General features: G+C 44.4%; 2 protein-coding genes across 11 annotated transcripts in view; one reads left to right on the top strand and one right to left on the bottom strand.

Moving 5' to 3' along the window:
• LOC121588527 (leucine zipper putative tumor suppressor 1-like) overlaps window positions 1-12,757 on the top strand; it is a 32,914-nt gene extending 20,157 nt beyond the window's left edge. For 7 of the 9 annotated variants that reach the window (XM_041906572.1, XM_041906570.1, XM_041906569.1 and 4 more), the window contains 7 exons: window positions 7,280-7,371; window positions 9,106-9,790; window positions 9,868-10,340; window positions 10,438-10,594; window positions 10,808-11,209; window positions 11,308-11,400; window positions 11,483-12,757. In XM_041906572.1, the coding sequence (XP_041762506.1) occupies window positions 7,280-7,371; window positions 9,106-9,790; window positions 9,868-10,340; window positions 10,438-10,594; window positions 10,808-11,209; window positions 11,308-11,400; window positions 11,483-12,457 (2,877 nt within the window). In that variant the 3' untranslated portion in view covers window positions 12,458-12,757. The remainder of the gene's footprint in view (window positions 1-7,279; window positions 7,372-9,105; window positions 9,791-9,867; window positions 10,341-10,437; window positions 10,595-10,807; window positions 11,210-11,307; window positions 11,401-11,482) is intronic. The other 2 variants (XM_041906576.1, XM_041906578.1) reach the window with 2 other exon arrangements.
• An 83-nt stretch (window positions 12,758-12,840) lies between these two features.
• Window positions 12,841-15,481, bottom strand: LOC121588528 (cathepsin B-like). Of its 2 annotated transcripts, none has more exons than XM_041906580.1 (2): window positions 15,270-15,481; window positions 12,841-15,210 (listed from the first exon to the last, which is right to left on the bottom strand). In XM_041906580.1, exon 2 carries the CDS (start codon window positions 13,990-13,992, stop codon window positions 12,865-12,867), a length of 1,128 nt encoding a protein of 375 aa, XP_041762514.1. In that variant the 5' UTR covers window positions 13,993-15,210; window positions 15,270-15,481; the 3' UTR covers window positions 12,841-12,864. The 2 variants fall into 2 exon arrangements, with proteins under 2 accessions (XP_041762514.1, XP_041762513.1); XM_041906579.1 differs by having other exon boundaries at window positions 12,841-15,198; window positions 15,270-15,473.
• Between the last annotated feature and the right edge of the window lie 7,215 nt (window positions 15,482-22,696).

The following is a 22,696-nucleotide window of genomic DNA, read 5'->3' on the forward strand; positions in this document are numbered from 1 at the left end:
AAGTTAAATGGGTCGAGTTCCATTACGACGCCGCAAAAAATTCTACCGCGCGTGAGTATTACATTCTATCGTCTGGATTGTGCTGTTGTGTTTTGTGTCTGCAAAATTAAGAGATATAAAAAATGTTTTATTGTATCATGTGTTTTCTATTGTTCCATTAACACGCATACTGGCTGTTGATGGGATTGGAGTATTTTTTTACCAGATAAATTAAAATGATGCGTTCAAGCAGCAAAGAACGCAAACCGTTAGGATCAGACATATGAAGCAGCTCAAGCTTAGATCCACTACGGATCGTTGACCAATAAATGTTGACGTGCAGACCAGTTTGTATGTATTCCAATAACTGACGAGACTGTTTGCCACAATCCTTATATTAGCCGACGCATTACGGTCATAAGATCTTTATCTCGTTGTCTCGCCAATCATTGTGAAGAGCAGCAGGAACATACGCTTGTGCCATCTACGCTTCCATCTTTTCGTATAGTCCTCTTTCTTTCTCGATCGTGACATGGGGCACCGTTTTTGATATCATTGAGAAAACTTCACAGTTCGGGTAGGGTTACGGTGGTCTTATCCATCATCACCGATTGGTCGCGGAAATCATAGACAAAATCACACACAAAAAGAAGAAATATGAGGGGATCTAAACCGAGGAATGTTCCCGCTTTCAAGACGCAAACCTAGCCACACCGCACTGTCTGCCTGCTTACCTGGGAGCGATGGTTTAGCGGCCTGTTTCCTAAAGGGAGGTGTATGATCCCATGCCCCACCACAGTATCTGCCCGTGGATATCAGTGCGCTAGTCTGACGTGCCGGAGCGTCGCGCCATCATGGCGATCGAGGCGGGCGGATGAACGAACACAATAATTCGACGAGAGCGGCCGGGATGATGTTCACAGAAGGAGGGGTGCTCAAGTGGCACGTATCTGGAGCCGGAGCAGGAGTCATCGTTCGACCGTCCGCGAAACGAAAAGTCGTGCCTAGGTAATAATAATGTTTTCAAAAAAACGGGCACTCATTTTTCTGTCCCCGCTGACACAGCGTCAGCGTGGAATGGAACCGGGAACAACTGCGACGACGACGACAACGACGACGACGTTTTGGTGCCACGCCACCCGCGAACAGCAAAATGAGCGTCGGTGTTTCTATTCCTTCGTTTGGCCCTATGACCTGCCGGGGCCTTCAGCCGTAATACATATTAGAAGACGGTTCCTGAAAGCGAAGAGTCGAGAGCGGATAGCGGATTCAGGTCGCCTAAAGCCTCCATCGCGCATAATGGTTTCGGTTTTCCAGGATCCTATCGGATGGTTATGATCTTGCGACCAGCTTTCCCAAGGCGCACTGGACAGCGCAAGATCGCAACAATTACTGCAATTGCCTGCCATTCGGCTTCTATTGCCTTCATTTGCTGGCCGTTCTTTCTTTGTGTCCCGGTGTGTCACGCTTTTGGTCTGTGTCTCACTTAAGCCAAGGAAGGGAACCGAGTTGGTAGCGGACGAGAACACTCAAACATATTCATGTTGCATGCTTTCACCAAAGTGCATCGGCTAAAGTTTGAACACGATCGCTCGATTTGAGGAAATAGGGTGGTATGGGACGAGCTTTGCCGGCGTCACCGATATCGTGGCACAAGCGTGCCACAGACAGTTTCCATGTTCCATGGCCCTCTTTTCACGTTCATCGTCGAGATCACACTGATAATCCGTAGCTGATGCCAGGCGCAATCGATTTGGCCAACGTTTTTCCGCACTAGTTCGCACGATTGGAGATTCCTGTGCAGTGTTATACAGCACAGGTTGTTCATTGGCATCACCGTGGATCGACTTATCGTTCATCATACCCAACTTATAATTGTACGTAATGGGAAACACAAGCTGTTCGGTTTGACAATTGCCACCCTGATCATATTTTGGGAGTCAACAAAAGCCAAACTAACCAGCTATACCGTTTGGCTAAACATGGTGGTGTGCTTCTTCGAGTGAACGAGATGCGATGTCGCTGGCTACGATATAGCTTTCGATAGGTTTTTGGACATCAACATCCACACTGCAACGGGCGTTTGGAGGTCTTTTGAAGACGTGCTGCTGCTGCTGCTGCTGGTTGAATGCAGAGCAGCTCAAGGTGCTGCAGCGCTCAAACACTCGCTTTATGCGCTGTAACGAATCGCACCGTTTGGTCATGATTGTGCACATTCGCCAGCCTCGGAGCTAACGGTGTTGCCGGATACCTTCTATACGATCAGCCGACGAGTTGTTTGGGGGCCTGCCGTTCGTGGTGCTTCAAAAAGTGGGTCAATTATGGTTCATAGTTCAAGCGGTAGGAGCCTTCTACCACATATGTGGACGCTCGGAATTCATTCTTTAAAGGAAAGGAAAGCTAAGAGAAAGAGAAAGGATGACAGTGGTTTGGACCATATCGAGGGACGATCACCACGTTTAGAAAGGTGTCGTCTGTTGTGTCTGTGCTGTTTGTTTTGGGCTACATTTGTCTATTTAATATCGCTATGGCTCTGAAGCTGGGTTAGCTTTTCGTTTGTTGTTCATGTTTATATGTTTATATGTTTATTGATTAATCCATCGGGATCTTGAAGATCCTACATGAATGTACTTAAATTAGTGCTTATAGACTATGTAAGGTACATAAATCGATCGGGGAGAACAGGTGCACAAGAATAGAAAATGTATTTTGAAAATAAAATTATTACGTAAGTTGTGTCCTGAGTCTATCTCTAAAAACATTCTGTGGCATGTTCATGCTCACGGTCTCTCTGTGTGAAACTACAACCAGCTTGGTTACACTATGAAAATATAATCCGTCCACCACTAGAGAATGTACTTCCATCCCCGATACTGTTTGATGTTTTTATGTGGCAGTTTTACAACCATCTGGACAAGGACAGTGGAGGACAGTAAAGGGAGACAGTGCACAAACTCTCATTTTACTGCACCTCAAAAACATCACCCACAAAAGGATTGCAAAGTGACGACTGTTGAAGTGCATTCAGGTGAAAGATCGATGTTGTTTTCGTTTATGCATATCAATGTTAAACTAAAACCACTTTACCCGCAGTGGGATCACAAGTACTGCGTGTAGATTTTTGCTGCGATCGCAACATTGTTGATGCCGCTTACACGTTTCCCCATTTTTTTTTCTTATTCAGCCTTTTGAGGACATTGGAGTACACTGAGTGCGGGTTTTTCTTCCATGTTTTTTATGCAATTTGCCTCCGCCACGCAAGTGTGACGTCGGTAAAAAGGTGTGGTAAATCAAGTAGTAGCAGTGAAAAATCCTTTCCACCAGCGTCATCAAATCGGACAGATCATGAGCATGATTCGAAAAAGAAACAATCAATTCTATGGTGTGTCTCACACGCTCCATTGAAGAAGAACAAAACCTCACAATTAAAGCTGCCAACCGTTTACGGCAGGGGGGAGACTTGTACACTACTGTCACCTGCAGACACGATGCGCATGTGGAAGGGTGCAAACGCTCATAATCGTTATCAATTTCTGCCAACTGTCATAAGCCTCAATTACACCCCAGCCCCCAAGATGCAGACGCATGCATTTCGCTGCCTCATTTTTACCCTTTTACCTGCAAATCTGCACAACGGTTAGTTTCTGGCTTTATCATCGCGTTCATTACTGCCCCGTTTGCTACACACCATTGCATGTATTGCATGCTGTGAACTGCGTTTTTACCGGCCCACAGTGCCTGCCAATCGCTGTTATTATCCATTTTTGGGTAAAGCTATCGGGCTGCAATTCGTGCAACGGTCGCATCGCTCGCATTTGATTCCGGAGGCGAAATGCATGCCACCTCGCCATCCTCACCCCGGTTCGCAAAAACGGTCGTGTCCACGCCACCAGCGTCAAACCCCCATTTGGCCAACGGCCTGAATGTGTGCAAAAGGAGTAAATTACATTTAAATGAAGCGCACGGTTAGCTGAAGGTACTGTTATTAAAAATAATCATCTTGTTTATTTCGCTTTATGTTCGGTACGGCTGAAGAGCTGCCGTAAAACCTACGTCCTCCAACATCGCCACAACCAGAACCCAACCGGGCATGCCGGACCCGAGTAGAACTGCGCGAAGAGAAAACGAATGCGGACGACATACGGGGGCCGCCGCTGCTGACACTGCAGGGATCTCGCGCCCGCGTTGCGTTGGCACACGGTGGGCAATCGTTGCAGGCCGCTGCGGAGTCTTCTTTTTTCTCCACGTCACTATTGCACTGTTGCAAACACTCACGCTGTGATGGAGCAGCATTCGCTTCTTTTACTTGATGTTTTTTCTCAAGTGGCCTCTTTTATAGCTCTAGTCGAGCCCGTCCCTGCCCATCCCGCCAGTTGTGGTCGATTCATGCACCATAAATTTATCGACACTCACGCGAGAAAAAACACAACCACCGACTACGACGACGACTTCCATCTTCGCCGGTGTCTCTGTCGATCCCGTGCCTTCACAAACTATTAATTAACATATTACATCGGCGTGGAGCAGGAATTGGGAATGAATTAGTTAGTATCGACGAAACCGACCGCGTCCGCCACCTTGACATCCAATTCCTCCAGTGTCCCTTACTTGCGCGATCGCACGTATCATCTGGGTAATATTTATGGCAAATTTATGCACTATCGCAGTGTGTCAGCACCGTGTAGCGGAGAGGGGGTGGGGGGGGGGCGGAGTTCCCGGGTGGGTGAAAACAACAATAAAATCCAGCACGAGCTGAGACCCTTCATCGGAAACATCTTCTTCTGGGTGATCTAACACATTGATCTGTACGAGACCGCCAAGATCGTTGCTAAAGGGAAAACTTGGGAAAACGCTAGTGAGCCGCTCAACTGGTACCGGGAAGTGCAGTGCTAGGTTTCCGGGAGCGCATTATTGATCTCGACCCGGCAGGGGGTGTTTGACCGTAATCAGTAGGTTGGATCAAAGGTGAAGAATACTGGTCCGGCACATTTATTTTCGTTCCTCTGTTTTATTTTTAATATATGTTATATGTATGTATGTTTCCCTAAATATATGTTTTCCCTAAATTTAAATACACTCGTGCCCTATTTAAAGCCACCACAAAAAAAAACAGTACATCGAATCTCGTTTTAATGCAGTGACGTCTGCAATACGAACCTGTTCGAAAGCAACTGGAAAACCGCAAGCACAAAATCAATTTCTATAACACCTTTACTGTTCAGTGCCAACCGTCGGCCACCACCTGCGGATGGTTACTCGAAAGGCAAGATTGCTTTGCCTCCATTAAATAATGACCGTTATTTTCTGTTCAATTTCCGACATAATTATTTGGAACGCGCGAGCGCGCGCTCACGGCAGCATTGCGCGGGCGGCCGTGCGTCATTAACAAAGCGTACACACTTCTCCATTACAGTTCGCCGGTTCTCTTGTAGCCGATGTGTGCAAGTGCAATTGAAAGGGAGGAAAAACAAATAAAACCGAACGAACTAATTCACCACCCCACTGTGCAATAGCTACCCTCCTGTAGCCCCCTTTTTCTATTGAACGAAATTTGGAAATTGCAGTCGCAATTATTGCGTGCGAAGGTTTGATCTTGCGAACCCCCGCAGCTGCTTAATCCTCCGAGGTCGAACCATCTTGATGGTTTCCCGCTAGCGGTTGCCGTAGCAACCGCCGATTCATTCTAAAGCAGAGCCGATCAGTACGTAAAACGTGCGAGAATGGGAGAATGAAGGCCCGTGATGAATCACCGCTCGCTGTCGATTGATTGAGCAATGTAGCAGCGATGGAGTGCTGCAGAAGCAGCACGAACTTTGAATGCCATCACCATAGCAATCGCTTCGAATGCCATCAATCGGCGGTTAAAGTGTACCGCGCTTCTTCTACCGAAAGTGAGAAATGCATCCGCCGCTGATGGCACAATCACGCAATAAGCACAGCGTCCCAAGGAATCAATTTTGCCGCATACAATTAGCTTGTAGCCAGATTGTGTGCAGCTCCCAAACCTAGACCATTCTTCATCGTCAAGAGAAGTGTGGTGCGACGCTCTACCCAGCATTAGCTCAGTATCGTATCTTGTTGCATGAAGATGATTTATTGTGTGCAGAACTGTGTGCTGTGCAAAGCCTGATAGCCTGATAGGTGCCGGTGGTGCCCGTCACGGAATGTGGAAGCATGGTTCAGGTTGGAATAGCAAACAGTTGATCTACTATATATCTAAACTAACAGGATTAAATACTCTTGCACGTTTTTTTGTTTGTAGTTGCTAATTTAAAAAGAAACATTCAAATAGAAATGTACCCACTGTGTAGCGTAGAGCCTTCAATAATCAAATCAAATCCAGTCCAAAAAGAAATGCTCTCTCGCATAATTTCGATGACTGACCCGAAGTAAACTATCAAGATTGGATTGATTTTGTTTTGTTCGGTCTGCGCCTCGTGTTTTCTCCTCGCGCGCAACCATATGGGTGGATAAAAGTGTGCGTTGCGCCTTGAATGTTCAGCGCAACAGCTGTCGAACGTTAATAATGATCGTGGCCGATGGCGGTCTATACAGGGTGTTTGTATATATGGGGGGAAGGGAGGGGTTGGGCGTACAAAATACATTCTCCCAAAACACGGGAGATCCAGACGAACCGTACGGAAGAGTGGTGGTGGTGGTGGTGGTGATGGTGTTGTTAGTCTAACGCACGTTTGTAGCAGCATTAGTTCCTCTTTCACCTTTCGCTCCGAATAATGGATCGTCATAATATTCCGTTATCCGTGGAATTGATGTTGATCGACTGAACGCAGGATAAATGACGATCTTGTCCGTACGACGTCTCACATGGTTTTAGGTTTTCTGAGTTGAGCGCCCTGACGCCTAGTTTACGATGACTCTGCTTTCAGAATCGACGTTTTCTAAAACGGATTCCACACTGAGTTTTATTTATTTATTATTTATTACTATATTAAAGCACTGAAAAACGTATTATCGTCGTATATTTATATGACATGATTGCAACAAACTGTAGCGTCATTATTATGGCCAATTGTACGATTCCTTAGTATAATTGTAGTCTAATAACCGTAGTATAATCTAAACGTAATCGAACTTCGTTAGCCGTTAAGATCATTTTGAAACAATAGTACATCACAGCTCTTTCAACCGAGTTTTGCATGCTTCCGTTTTGAAAGAGAGTTAGTGGTGATTCTTATTCAACATCTGATATCCACGCAATGTACCTTGAATAGATGGATAGCTAATGGATAGAGAACGCGCAGTAATGTAGTATCCATCTTTTTTTTCCTTCATTGCACAGGTTTCCAGCACCAACTCCGTGCCCAACAACCCAGATGGCCCGCGGACTTCGAATGCATTCACGAAAACAGACGAGTGCAATCTCGGCTTGAGGTTAGTAACAAACGAGATGCGCCAAGCAACATTCACTCCTTTCTATATTTCCCATTCAAACGGTGTTTGCAAACTTATACTAGAACTTGTCCATTAGAACAGGCTTGAGTGAACGAGCCTATGTATCTTTGTATGTGTGTTTTATGCCGACGACTCTTTCACACTTCACGATGCAATGCACCGGATAGGTCGTGTGGATTGGTTGTCTAGCGTTCCCCGGTTTTTTTTCGTTTTATGTTTCGCTTATGCAACACGACAGTATTTCACAGCACCGGCATGAGACTCCCCCACTCCCAACCCCCGGTCGCACTGTTGTCCTTTGTGACGCGTCCAAACGCAATTGCTGTTGCTCCATTGCACCAGAAGCCCACAGTGACGTGACAGGTAGGGGTGATGGGGGAAGGGAGATGGGGGAGGACACGCGGAGAGCGTAGTACGGCACCCTATACCCCCAATGATCGTTCGGACAGCCTGCCTGCCTGAATGCTGCTTTGTAAGCCTGTTGGAGTCGTTCGTTCCATGAGCATCGCTTCACCACGCTACTGCTGCGTGCTGCAACGCCTGTGAGGTAAAGTTCTCACGCTCGGATACGAAAGAAATCGTTAGCGGAAAAAAAGAAGTAAAACGATCGCAAGAAGACGGCAGGCGAAAGGCGGTGGTGGCGAATTGTAATTTATTTTATTGCTGGCAGCTATTTTGTTATTTTACGCTACTCAAAGCCTCAAAGGCCCACCATTCGTTCCTCGGTGTTTCGGTTCCAATTCACCAGCGCGTTTCCAGCATCTTGGACTGAGTGATATGCATCCCTGCTCTCCAATTCTTCTTGCCGTACTACGCTATTCACGGGGCCGAGGATGGCGGCCGTGGAATCTTTGGCGATGCTTTCATTCAACAATAATACTGCAAGCCTGTCCTTTTCCTCGAGCACGATTCGTCAATGAGTTGCACTCCATACGGATGATCGCGCGTACAGACCTCAAAGATCTTTCATGAAGCTAAGCCCGTTGTTGTAGCATGTTATGACAACACAGGCACTGGACTGATCATAACTTGTTGCCAATTCCAGTTCATTGCAATGGAAATTCGTTTGTATTTATGGTGCGCCCTTTAATGACAGCAACCACATGCGCAGCACAATGCTCTACATCGATCATTTGTTGAGCGAGATATCGTCTCCTCCGTCCCAGTATACGATGATGACTAATGCGATCGGTGAACCAGAACCCGACTGCAGACACCCCTGTGAAAAAATCAACAAATCATTCAACCTTGAACCACGGTCAATACGCTTACATCGCACTGTGCCTACTATACACCTCCCACTACTGAGCCGGTTGGGTGAGTGGGGGTGGAAAAACTTGGGGCAACAAGTACCCGTTATCGGTTGTGGTTTGGGTTTGGCAGTTCCAGCTGCCTGCTTGGCCCGATTGAGGTCGAACAGCTGTTTCGGTGTGTCGATTGCGAAGGGAAAGGTACACGCAGCGGTGTAGCTTACTGTCCGTTAGTAGACGGACGGCGCCAAAACCTGTTCCCAAAACTAACAGTAGATCCTGTGCTGATCCTTGCGCCACATTTTATGCTATGCGCTTGGAATCGATTCGAATAGGCATGAGCGATCGTGAGAGCGTTTGTGTTGTTTTAGCATTAAGCCTTTTGTATAAAAGTCTTTTTTGTTCGTTTTCTAAACATAATAAATCTTACATCCCTCCTTTCCATTTTATTTTCTGCCAAAAGGAAGTTTACCGATGCAATGGAAGGACGGGAAACGAGCGCACCACCATCGATACTGCTGCCGGCCACATCACCCCTGCTAGCATCCTACAATACTTCCACAAAGAAAACAACTCATACTACAAATAATGGGCCAACGACAGCGAGCCATGTCACCTCCGGCACGCCGGTGTCGCTCCGTCCCAAGGGCCACTACCGATCATCTTCACTTGAGAACAACCCATTCCATCCGCATGGTGGTAAGCCGATGGTCGGGCTTAACATTGCGCAGGCAAGCTTCACCGGCACGCTGAAATCTCGCCGAGAGCAAAAACGGATATCCGATTTCCTCAGCAAACAGTCGACGGGCCTCAGCACCAGCTCTAGTGGCGCGAGCTCGCTCACGTTGGTCACAGCGGCGCGAGAGCTACCGTCGGAGAGCAGCCTGCGGAAGGCCCACTTCGAGAATATTCGCGAGATTTTCGAGAAAAATAATAGCAAAAATGCCAGCGCCCAGCAGCACAGCCAGAAGTCAGCGAAACTTACGGGCCACCATCAGGCCACCAGCAGCACGGCAGCGGCAATGATGGCGGCCAATGTCGCTACCGCCAGCGAACTTGCCAGCAACGGTGGCAGTGCCTCTACGCTCGGTATACCGATCGATGACAAACCTCCAAAAATACAGGCTTGCAGCGGTATTCTAGGGAAGGTAGGTCATTTTACCACTACTTTTATGTTTGTACGATCGCACTAACTCTTGCTTTCGCGTGCACACACACCTCTTAGGGCAAACAAGTGATCCGTCCGATTGCCTTCAAACCAGTTCCTTACAAATGTAACACACCAAATTACGGTGCCCCGATTGGTGGCCGCCTGACGGAGCTGAGCGATCGATACGGTTCGACCCCGTCGCTCGGTCCTACGATGAGCCTGCAGTACAAATTCGGAAGCACCACAGACCTGCACCACCTGCAGCAACAGCAACAGCAGCAACAGGGGAGCAGTGGCAGCAATGGTGCAACACCGACCGCCTCCGTAGGACCGTGCTCGAGCAACGGATCGATGGGGGGCGCATCATTCAGCACGTTCGGTGCCAGTATGATGAGCAACAGTTACCACCAGCACTATCCCCATCAATACAGTACCTTAATGCGTAAAGGAGGATCCTCGACTATACCCTTCAAGACCTACGATAGTCTGGAGTCCATTCTGAAGCTGCCGGATAGCATGATGGCATCCTATCCAAATCCCAGCCATGGGTACGTATTTAATTTGCCATCATTCACCACTCCACGTTCTGCAATGTACAGGTACACTCTTTAACTTTTCTTTTCTCACTCACTCGCTTTCTTGCAGCCTGTATCATCAACAGGATGTTCTCGATATGGCACCATCACCATCGGACTCGGGTATATCCGAACTAGAGGCAGCGCTGCGCGATCGTGATTCCGAGCTAGCCTACCTGCGGCAAACCATGGAGCACAATGAACAAGTAATATTCAAAGTTCATCAGGTTGGTAGTGTGCTGCGTTTTTGGATGCCTTTTTGGTGGTGAGAAATTGTGCGGTTAATGGGCAAACACAAAACTTTATCGGCGTGCGGCTTAATATCTAACGGGCTTGCTCTGGGCCATACTTGCTAACACCATTAACGATCGCTTACTTTACGTTGGAAGTGTACTTAATGTTTACCTCAGCTGAATATGCTTTCGCCTTGTCGTTCACAGGACAAGGAGAAACACTGGGAGCAGGAGCTGAACCGACTGAAAGCGATACACGAAAGCCGTTTGCGAGCCGGTGCTCAGAAGGTTCACAAACTCGAGCAACTGCTCATGATGCAAACGTTTCAGCTACGGCAGGATAAGAAGCGTTTACAAGAGGATAACGCACGACTGCAAACAGGCATAGCGCAAGCAAAGGATCAAACTGAACTGCACAAATCGGAACTGGAGCAGGCCCAACTTACCACAAAAGAGCTCAAGGACCAAAACGGAGATTTGTTGGACGAAATTCAGATGCTGCGACGAATAATCAGCGATCTGAAGGAGCGCTTGGAGGAAAGTGAATGGAATCTCTGTCAGAAAAATGGTGAAATAGCTCTGATGAAAACTCAGCTCAAAGATGCACAGGTGAGTAATAGATGATAGTACGGTACGATTTGTACGGTTGAAACTTGTCTGTAAATCATCTAACAACGCAACATTCTGTCTCTGATCGGGATCAACAGGCCGAACTATCGTCGAAAGACCAGGAAATTGTGCAGTTGAGAGCAGACGTGAAGCTGCAACACTATGACGACATTAGTTTGAAAAAGTCCGAGGTACAGCAATGATCACCTTGTGTGCAGCAAATCTTTCGTTCGTTCGAATCAAATCGACTAATTTTGACACGTTTTCTTGCAGATAAAAAAGGAGCTTGACTTTGATCTGGAAATTTCACAACTCAATCGCATTGTTATCTTCAAAGATCAGATCATCGTGCTGATGAACAACGAAATTCAGAAGTTACGCAAGGAACTGTCTGACATTTCGATACTGCGAGGCTATGAAGGTGCACCGACCGGTCGATACGCGCGTTATAAGAAGAAGCTCGAGCTCGTTGCACAAAAGTTCGAGGAAACGGAGCTCCGCAACGACAGCAACAATAACAACCAGCTTACGAATAGCAATAGCGGCAGCAACAAACCAACAGACTCTCCAACAGGTGTGGAAACCACCGATAAGCAAGCGGCTTCCCCGTCGGCAATGATCTCCAGCAGCGACATCATAAAGAACTATTTCAACAGCAAGCTCGAAATGGATAAGAAATTGTTTCTGAGCTCGCAGATCTGTAACTACTCCGACGAGGACAAGTCGAACATTATCGATGCGTACGGCAGTGGAAAACCGGTTGATATCACTGATATCACGCTCGATTTGAGCAGTCTGCTGCCAAACTCTCTGACTGCGACGGAACATAACCCAGTGGATGATGTACCAGTCACTACTGCTGATAGCTACAATCATCACCACAGCTCATCCGATGATGATTACAAATCCATGACACCTACGCAGGAAGAGCATGTGCCGGCAGAAGCGCACGAAAAGGAATTGCATGTTTCTTCTGCCAAACCCATCGAAAGCTCGGGCCTAAAGAAAGGAAAGCATCAGCACAATAGCGTTGACGAACTAGAACGGCTTAACCGGGAGCTAGCAGCATGCCGGGAATGCTTCGAACAGGAAAAGGCGAAATGGGCAGACGAAAAGGAAAAGGTGCTGATCTATCAGCGACAGCTGCAGAAAAATTACGTCGAAATGTGTAAGCGCACACAGCTGCTCGAGGAGCAGCTCAAGACTATGCAGATAGAACAAGGTCATCGTGACTCTAGTCGAAACTAGAGCCCATTTAGACAATTGTGCTACGTCTATACCAAGACGAGCACGGCTATTAACGTAGGTTTCCAAACGGACGTGAGCGTTTATTGTGTTGTGTATTATTTGCCCCTCTCTTGCCAGGGTTCGTTCGTTTTTCTTGCGTTCTATCTTTAGGTGTGTTAGGAAATATGTCGAATTAAGTTATGCACATGGAACCGATTTAGTTACAATGACATACACACAGGTGGTTTAAGTGATTGACTTTTTTTTGTTTCCAAGCGTCAAATGAATAATAATGAAAAGACATGATTCTCAATCAGTGAACCTGTGCAGTTCAGTACAACGTCGTAGTGAACACCATCACATGCGTAAACGGTCTCAGTAGGTATGAATTTGCTCCACTAAGCCCATACCAACACTCGTTTATCTTTTTAGCGGAATAGCGGCAGTCCTGCAACCACATTCGTTTCAAAACTCAAATGATCCTCTCCTCGAACGATCTTGAAGAAACCACCATCTCCCCACTGTGCACCCCAGGAATTGGCACACAGCCAGTACTTGACGTTATTTTCCACGCCCCAGCCCATAACCTTCACCGAGTGCGTTCCGACACGCACACCGAACGTGTGTCTATAGACTCCGCTCTTGTACTGCACAAAGTCAGTGTACATGGTAAAGGTTGCCTGGGCCGGTCCGAAGTTAAATACTTCGTACATTATGCGCTCTTCATCCTTTGGCACGGTGTACGCCACCCGACCGTAATGCTTATCCTCCGGGTACGTGACATTGTAACCGGGCTGGCAAAAGCGCAAACACCGCGGGGTATCATTGGACTCGCCCGACTTTTTGCACACATCGAACGGGTACGATTGACAGCCTTCATGAGACCCAAATGCTCCGCCGCTGGTAATACCGTTCTCGACCCAGTAGTGCCAGACGGCGCTCGGCACACCACCGTCACAGCCGAATCCACAGCGATGGCAACAGGAAAGTACATCGTACGCTCCGAAGTTGAACTGCGCCTTGCCTTCCGAGTGCACGCACCAGCGATCGGTCATCGTGGATACTGCTGCTACGGCGTAGCTCGAGTCACAACATCCCTGTTTGCGTACCATATTCATGCTCGGGCAGTACGACCACTTTTGGCGTGCGTCAAACGACATGGGTAGCGGTTGTTCGTCCTTCTTCAGCACGAAACCCAGCGGCAGTTGGAACTTCATCGATTCATCCGACAGCACTCCTGTGCGGTACTGATCGTTGCGCTGCGGGTTGACTCCGGCTTTCCAGGTTGTGCTTCGGTTGTTGATTGCTTCCACAAAAGCAGCTTGCGACGTAAGCACATTGCCATATCCAGTGCGGAAGAATTCTGGGACGAAAGAACTTGAATCGGCAAAGCGCGACCCATATGAGGAGGAATCTCGGTAGTAATTTTGGGGTTGGGTGTCCTCTGCGCTGGTTTTCACCACCAATTTCAATCCTAGCTTGTTCTCGGCACTGCCCGTTCCAAGGCTGCCCTGGAGACTGAACACTCCGATAAGGACTATCAATGCAAATGCCATTTTGATTGTGAGAACTTAGCTCGACAGCTTCACCACAGGACTGTACCATTCCGTACGGGATGCATTCCATTTAAATACTCTCCCCCAGATCGTTATCAATTATGCAACCGTGCTAACAGATGCAAGGTGAACGCTCGGAACATAGATTTGTTTACCAGCTGCCCCACGATCAGCTTATAGAGCAATGGGATGTTTACAGCGCTGACCAAAAAAGTTGATACTTTTCACATTACGATTAAAACTTAGCCAAAACACCTTCATTTATGTTTACCTTTAGGGGGAGTTTTTATTCTTAATTGTTTGTCTTAAAATGGAATAAGTTAGAGGATCTATTTTTTAAATTAAACTACTGATTCAGACTGCTACAATACGGTTCTTTGAAATGCGTCATAACTATTTCAGAAGTGTATAATTTTGAAAAAGGGCAATTCGTCAATAATTTTTGAAACCTTTCCGTTCCTCTTCATGCCGCATCCATCCACCCAAAGGAGATGAAGTAGCCTTCTTGTCTAAGATAAGCTTCATTCTCTTCGTGCTACGATCGACTACATCTGGGCTAGGTTTCCGTTTAAGGTCTGGAAGCTTTCCGAAGCTTTCCACACGACCACCGATAAACTTAATTCTCGTCTCGCGCTCACCGCCACTCCCCGCTGGTAGGACAATCGCGTCCACTCTGTTACGTATGTCTTGAGCAAGAGCGATCGCTTGTCGACAGCTAATACTGTCTGGCCGACCCAGGATACGTTCGCGAATGTGATCGATTTCGCTTACCAGAAAACCAGTGGGATCATCGGGTAAACATACTTTGCAGCCCGGTTTCCGTGGCTGAGGGTCACGTTTTTGAGTCGTATTCAATATTTTTGCCCCACCGGCGGAACCAGTGCTTGGTGTGGTGTGTGTGGAGCGATGCTTCTTGGCAGGCTCCTTGCGGGGCGGTTTCGTCTCTGGGCTTTGCTTGTGTTTAGTTTTCGAACCAGACGTTGAAGGTGATTTCTTCAGCATTAATGGAGCAGACACTCTAAATTCTTCCGGCTGTACGCGTTGATCGAACCGGGTCATGGGTCTAGGCGGTCCATGCGAAGCTCTTCCTACAGGCGAGATTGCTGTTCGGTTCAACAATGAATTTGGAGCCGTTTTTGGCCGCTCAACAATTTTGCTCGGTAATGGACATTGCACTGATACGTCGGGCGATTTTAAAAGATACGCCTGCAAACATATCTCATAAATTAAAATGCTAAGTTTAAATGAAACTTTCGTTGAGCTTTGCAAACACTTACCATACGGCAGGGACTGTCCCGGAAAAAATCACGAAATAATTTGGATCCCACGTTTGCAGCCATTTTCAGCAGATGATGACAAGAAAATGAACGAAATGTGAGAATAAGGGATTTGGAAAACGTGTGCTGCGACGAATTGTAATTTCAATCTTTAGCAAAGGTTGCTTGATCAAATAGGGGGAATACAAAAATTCCACCCTGATATAACCCTAGCACCAAATAGCCCCGGCTTACATTTAACCGTAGAGTTGGCAACCAGATTTACACACGTAAGGTCAAAAATACACGGACCGGAATTTCGCGGCCGCGGTATTCCGCCTGCTGTCAAACCCATATACAAAGTGTCAACGGCAACTTTCCCGAACTGTCATATCCATACATATTTCAGCAAGCGAAATTCCGCTTTTCGACTTGGTAACACTAGGTTTTGAACGCGTAAAATCCCAACTCGAATCTGGAAAATGTATGTTGGATGTCTTGTCATGAGACCATTCGTACAACCTGCTTCCGAGATACGTGGTTTGTGCGTTCCCGAGGCATCTGCGTAACTGAAATATCGGCGTGTGTCGAATATCACGTTTTTCGAATATCATTTTTGATGAAATCTAGTGTTTTCATACATTTAACCCACCAGTCTACAAAAAGGGTGACAGAGTGGATTGCTCGAATTTCCGAGCCATCACAGTCCTTAATGCTGTTTACAAGATCTTGTCCCATATTCCCTTGGAAGTTGATCCAGCTGTTAGAGGCCACCATGAACGGGGTGCAGATCAAGGTGTCATTCGAAGCGCGGGGCTAGACAACGACATGCGTCGCACGATCCTCCACCGGTCTCTTCAATTTCTTGGTTTCGCGGACAACATCGACATCATCGACAGGACAACGGCGAAGGTGTGTGAGGCATACACCCGACTCAAACGCGAAGCAGCAAGAATCCAGCGCATTGAGAATCAATGCGATGAAAACGACGAACAGGCGGTCCCCGAGATACACGGTTAATGGGGACCGAAAACGGCCGCAAAATACCGCATATCTCGAATTTCCGCGTAAGTCGAATCTCGTGATTTCCAGCCAAAATATCACTAATTTTTGTGCAATTTTACTAGAAGGGACTGTGTTTATTCTCTTAATCAATTATTTGAAATGATTCTGACTAAATATAATAGTTTTAAATCATTACAAATGGTTGTTAACATTCGATCAAAAGGGAATTTATTTGGCATTTTAAAATTGATGTGTCAAATCAGTACAATTCGCCCAAAGAACTGTCAAACTTAAAAAACTGCGTATCTCCGAATCCACGTATAGGAGGTACCGTGTATCTCGGACCCGCCTGTACCTGCTTGCCAGAGACTCAGATCATCTGGGAAGTAGTGTATTAGTTACAAGAAGGAGTCAATATAGTTCAGAAATGGATACGTTGGATAGGTTACACAATTTCACACTCCAAATCCAAAATACTTCACATCTGCAATAGCAAATATCATATTCTAAAATCTATAACATACAATAGCTCAGTAATACCAAACACACGCACAGCCGTACATTTAAAACACACACTACACGGGTCAAAAGAGAAGCGAAGATTATCGAAGATCCGTATTAATGTTTTCAGAATGCTTGGTACCGGTCAACATCGCGCTCTCCGCCAAACACAACTTTAAATCATCAATAGCTGGTTTCTACCAAAACTACTCTACGGCATCGAAATAATCTCCCTACAACGGGAAAATTTCCAAAAACAAATCGCACCACACTACCATACCGCCATCCGCAGTGCTACTGGGGCTTTCGTCACAAGCCCAATATCATCACTTCTGTGTGAATGCCGACTTCAACCCTTGGAACACATCATAACCGACAATATAGTAGCAGCTGCAGGACGAATGATCGAATGAATGACGAATGCCCGTATCCAAAGGGAAAACGCCGCTAACACAACAAACACTCCCCTCAGTCACCAAACTCATTCAGATCGGTAGTCACCCCTGGTACTGCCGCCCACCACAAATAGATTGGACCATAAAAAATCAGCTTCGGGCTGGTTTCAATAGTCTTATTGCAAACCGTCAATTTGCTACCATGCCAGCCGGATCATCAGTACAAAACGATTCCACTGGTTATCTAATCTACTCCAGCATCGATAATAGCGCCATCCGGCTACCAGACCATACATCAATCTTTACCGCAGACGCAATAGCCCTGGTTATTACTGCTGAAGAAGGCCTACGCAGAGATAAACCCAACGTGATCTTCACAAACTGTGCAAGTGTCCTTCAACCACTTAAATCTGGAATCACCCGCGACCCGAAGATCCATCAACTCTGCAATATACCGAATTCACCCCAAGTCACATTCTGCTGGATTCCTGGTCGCACAGGTATACAGGGAAACGAAATAGGAGACCGACTAGCCAACGCAGGACGTAATACAGGGTTTCCCACGATTTATTGGTCAGTTCCCATGATTTTTTGGTGCGTTCCCACGATTTTTTGGTCGTATCCCATAGATTTTTGGTTCGTTCCCATAATTTATTGGTATTTTCCGATTGGATATCAATACAATTGGACCAACAAATTCTGGGAAACGACCAAAAAATCGTGGGAACGCACCAAAAAAATATGGGAACCCACCAAAAAATGATGGGAACCAACCAATAAATCGTGGGAAACCCTGTAACCCGGCCTGCTGCCATAACACTCTTCCATGCCGAGACTTCATTCACCTTAGCAAAACCATCATCGCCAATAGCTGGAATGGTTGTTATTGGGTTAGCAGCGGCCGCTCTTTCCTAAAAAACATCAAAACCACAACACCACCATAGAAAGACCATCCATCGCATCATGACTAGAGAATCCTATCACGACTTCGGATTGGACACGGCTGGCTCACCCACACCTTTTTATTGCAAAAATCAAGCCCACTATGCAGTTTCTGTGGCGTCGACATCACCGTCCGCCACATCTTAACCGAATGCCATGGATATACTTCGAGAGAGAGAGAGAGAGAGAGAGAGAGAGAGAGAGAGAGAGAGAGTCATATATTTAACCATTTATTCAATACAATTCATGTAGAAAATTAGGATATTTCAGGCTTTTTAGCGGCTCAAAATGTTGGCTTCTTTTTTTGTTTTGTAAGAAACTGTGTGGCAAGAGTCAGCAAAATCTGCGACTGAAATAGCCAAATTCTACACAAATGTTTGCAGAGTTCCATGTGAAAAGCAAAATAGATAAGCCAAGCCATTCTATGAAATACAAAAACGTCCCTTTCGAAATCACATAGCTACATGCGAGCTGCACTTTGCTCCTATGGTGATCAACCTTGAGTTTGAAACCCCATACTCAGAGGCTTACTTTCTTCTACTATTTGGAGTCATATGTCTCAAAATTGGCAGAAAAGTCATTTTATTTGCAATTCTTAATCCACGGAGCAAATTGCACTAATTTAACAGGTGAAGTCAAGAACCGCGTTACTCGGGAACAGACTGTACTCAGAACACTTGAGCATCTTTTTCATAATACAAAATTAGCGAGCGAGAACGTGTGCGGCCACGCAGCACAACGATGGAAGGGGAAATCTATACATCCTTCTAGAATCACCATAGCAGTGTCTCTCAATATGAGGAATGATGTGCAATAATAAAGATAACAATCAGCTCCGATCAACATCAACGGCTACAAATAAGCGATACTTTTCGATAGAGGTGTCATCAAATAAGAAATCAAGACGAAAAAAATTTCGTCGTGATTAACAATAAACGCAAAATCTCCGATGTCCAGAAATGATCAAGCAACGATCAAAAACGTTCACTAAGGAGCATGTTGAAACTAAGTAGCATTCTTCGCGCAATGCGATATTTCAAATCGAAGTGTAATTAACATAAATACATTTAGCAACCAAACAACAGATGCGGGCAAATCAAATATCGATCATAAATTTGAAATTTATTACGAAGTCCAAAAAGGATATACAGTGGAACCCCTCATAACGAGTACGTTATAACGAGCAAATCTAAATGCTCTACAATGCTGCCTCTCTTAGGCAGCGGTTAGAACTGCGCCGCGTGCGATTTTGCCGCAAGCTTTTGTATGGGATTTGACGTTAATGACAGCACTTGCGAATCTGCCGCATGCGGCGATGCGGCAAAATCAAAATCATTTGATATTGCCGCATCGGCGCAAGCGATTTTATTTCAGATGTCAAATGTCTAAAATCATATCAAATAATGATTATCTTTATAAAGAACCAACAAAATATCATTATAATATCTTGAAAAGCTAAAAAATCGAGAAAACTCTTTTCTTGCCGCATGCGGCGAGGTTCTGACCGTTCCCTTAAAGAGTAAAATCTCGCGTTACGCTCAATTTCATGTTTGTTCCCAATAATTGTTCTCATTTAAAGAGTTTCAATACTAAGAATCGTTAAATATCAAACTATTTCCAAAACGGGCAATGTATAAGTGTGGATCAATGTGGCAATGTCGAAAAGTGAAAAGGGAGGTGACACATTAACGCCCACTGCCAGTCCAAAACTCATGAAGTCATACAACAGTCGAAAAAAATCTTTTCAGATCAGATGACGGAGCTGAGAGTTTTGCTGTGCTTATCGACAGCTAGAGTAAGCGAGATAGTGTCTTCAGTTTAATTGCTCCGTTTCCTTCCTGGTTCCTGGTTTAACAATGTTGGAGGCTCTCTTCGGCTTCGGCCGTGGAAGTGGACAGGACGTGTAATTTTAGTGTGTAGTGTACCTCCGTAAGAAGCGTGTGTTTCATAAATGTGAGGTGTGTTGATGAGTATGTTCTTGCATGAATTCTTGATCTACTTGCTCGTAAAGACGAGAATTTTGATACTAATAATTGATCAATGCTTTACTGTTGCCACTTGGAAGTGTTCCTTATGGTTGTGATGCATATATAAACCTTATATACCTGCACTATTTTGACCTGGAACCAATTATTTCGCTTTTCATACACATTGTATGGGAAAGATCCTCCCGCATAATTAGTGAGTCATTGGATCGTATTAAACTCGTTATGAGGGGTTCCACTGTACATTTCAACACACTTTTCAACTTTTAAGTTTTCGTCGAGAGAAAGAGACGTATAGACTAGACTTATAGAGACTTACAGAAATGTCTTGCAAAGAAGTTCGTGATTGATAATAATAATTAGAGTTAAGGTAATGAAGGATACACTCTATACAATCGAACTAATAACAGCAGCAACAACAACCACAACACAATTATGCGGCTGTAAATACATCCCGATTAAATGAAGCGTTCTCGGGCTCATTGTATTACAACGTGGTGCATTGTACGCGATCGTGCTTTCTTGTATGCAACCGTAATAGGTAGTCGGATGCTGTGCGTATTGCATAATCATCAGGGAGTTTCTGCAATTGAGTGTTTGAAAAATGATTCTGTGTTATTTTTTCTCGCATAATCATCCATTTCCACAACTGATATCATTTTTCTTTCAACATGATTACCTCCCTAATGTTTCGATGAAATTTTGCCACTGTCAGATTAATAAGAATTAGTCAGCATGACCGTATAGGTCGTTTCGCCCAATAAAAAAAGACCCTAAAGAACATGATGCAAATTTGGAAAATTTGGTTTATGCGCAGAATGGCAGACATTCAAAATTAAATTTCAAAGTTTTTGTTAAAGGCTAATGTACAATTTGTTAAATTCATTCATAAAATATTCATATAAGTTCATAAAATAAAAATCAACATATTTTTTATTTTAAATATCATGAAAAAAAGCTTTCAATTTGATTTTGCAATTAATTGCTTCACATCAGTACATATAACTCCAAATACAGTCCAATTTGCGTTTGACAAATAATATATTTTCTTCTTCTTTTATTGTATCGACCTACGGGATCATACCAGCATATAAAGGCTTACGAGACTTTTTAAGTATCATAAGTAAGCATGCATGTAATTATATTCGGTATGAATTTTTTGTAATGTTTTACTGTAAAAAATGTAGGAACAACGAAATGCCCATGAAGTAGAGACACAAGCGCTACCTTCTATAACATCGCCGAAAATATAAATAGAACATATGTAGGAAACATTATAGAATTGTACAAAACTTCCTACGTTTCACGTTGCAGTTTCTGTTGGCAAACAAAGCGAAAGTGTAGAATGGTTTTGTTTGACAATGTTCCGTTTCAAAAAGATTATCGGCACTTTAAACTCATGACGGGCATGTTGTACGAATTGTACGAGTTGCCGAGTGTACCACGGGCCCGCCCCTTTTATACAAATTATATATATATACAATTTATATTTAATCAAATTTTAATCTTGCAAACCAATTTTCAGTAAAAAAAAATTAGTTCCACATAGTACTCCCCGTTTCTTACACATTGATAAATAATTAATTAAAAAAAAACTATTGTTATTATTTGAAATTACGTATGGGATGCAAATAAAGAAAGATAAACACACATAAATATTGAAACGCCGACTAATTATTGTACATCTACTACTTTTCATTGCGGGCCATTTACATAATTACTGAAATAATTGAAATTCAGGACCCAATATATTTACACAAAAAGAAAAACCCGGATATACAACAAAATTTCAACTGTAAATAGAGGCACACATAGCCAAGTCCGTTAATGATATGATATCTGTAAGCCTTTATCAGGAAGATTTTTTGCGAAAATAATAAGCAAAATAATACATCTTTGTGTAAAAGTTGGTACAGTTACTGGAGGATGGGGTTGAAAAATTGACAAACAAAGAGGAAATAAGGCATGTTGGACTAAAAATGGGTCAACAGAGAAAAAAGATAAATTAAGCAACCCTTTCCCCTAATTATTATTTGGGCAGTGAGAAATGGACGTATTGTAGCACTACAAAGACTCTTCTACAAACTTTATCGGTCGTGTACGTCATTGAACAAATATATAAACACAATTACTTCTTGAAAAAAAAAAACAGTAAAAAAGGAGAAAGGAAAGAAGAGGGTGTAGAGATAAAAAGAATACACGAAATCATACCAAGTACAGTAAACTGTGCTAAATTTTGTACTAATATTTTTGTAGTTATAGCGTAATGCGAGCATACGAGACGAAAATACAAAAAAATCATTTTTATTTGTGAGATAGTTAATAATATGCAAGGACATGCTGTGAAACGTTGTATATGTAACAAACGATGGTTTTGTTATTTTAAAAATATGTCTTGAGTCAAACCACCAAAAACTGGCACAAATACCCTATTCGTTTTAAATATATAATTTCTTTCACTCATTTGTGGAGGCTGTGCGATATCAGGATCAGTTAATTTTGTCGCTGTCAGTTGGAGAAGATTTAAAAAAGGTCGAAGTGTGAAGTGCATGCCATTTTAGTGTTATTATGCATGCAACAACACCTTCATCGAATCATAATTTTATTTTGATTGAATAAA

This window comes from Anopheles merus, chromosome 2R (genome assembly GCF_017562075.2).
Source record: "Anopheles merus strain MAF chromosome 2R, AmerM5.1, whole genome shotgun sequence".
Classification (NCBI taxonomy): Eukaryota; Metazoa; Arthropoda; class Insecta; order Diptera; family Culicidae; genus Anopheles; species Anopheles merus.

What these genes read in the sequence shown, in the direction of transcription:
- LOC121588528 (XM_041906580.1), bottom strand. Translation starts at nt 13,992, where the DNA reads ATGGCATTTGCATTGATAGTCCTTATCGGAGTGTTCAGTCTCCAGGGC.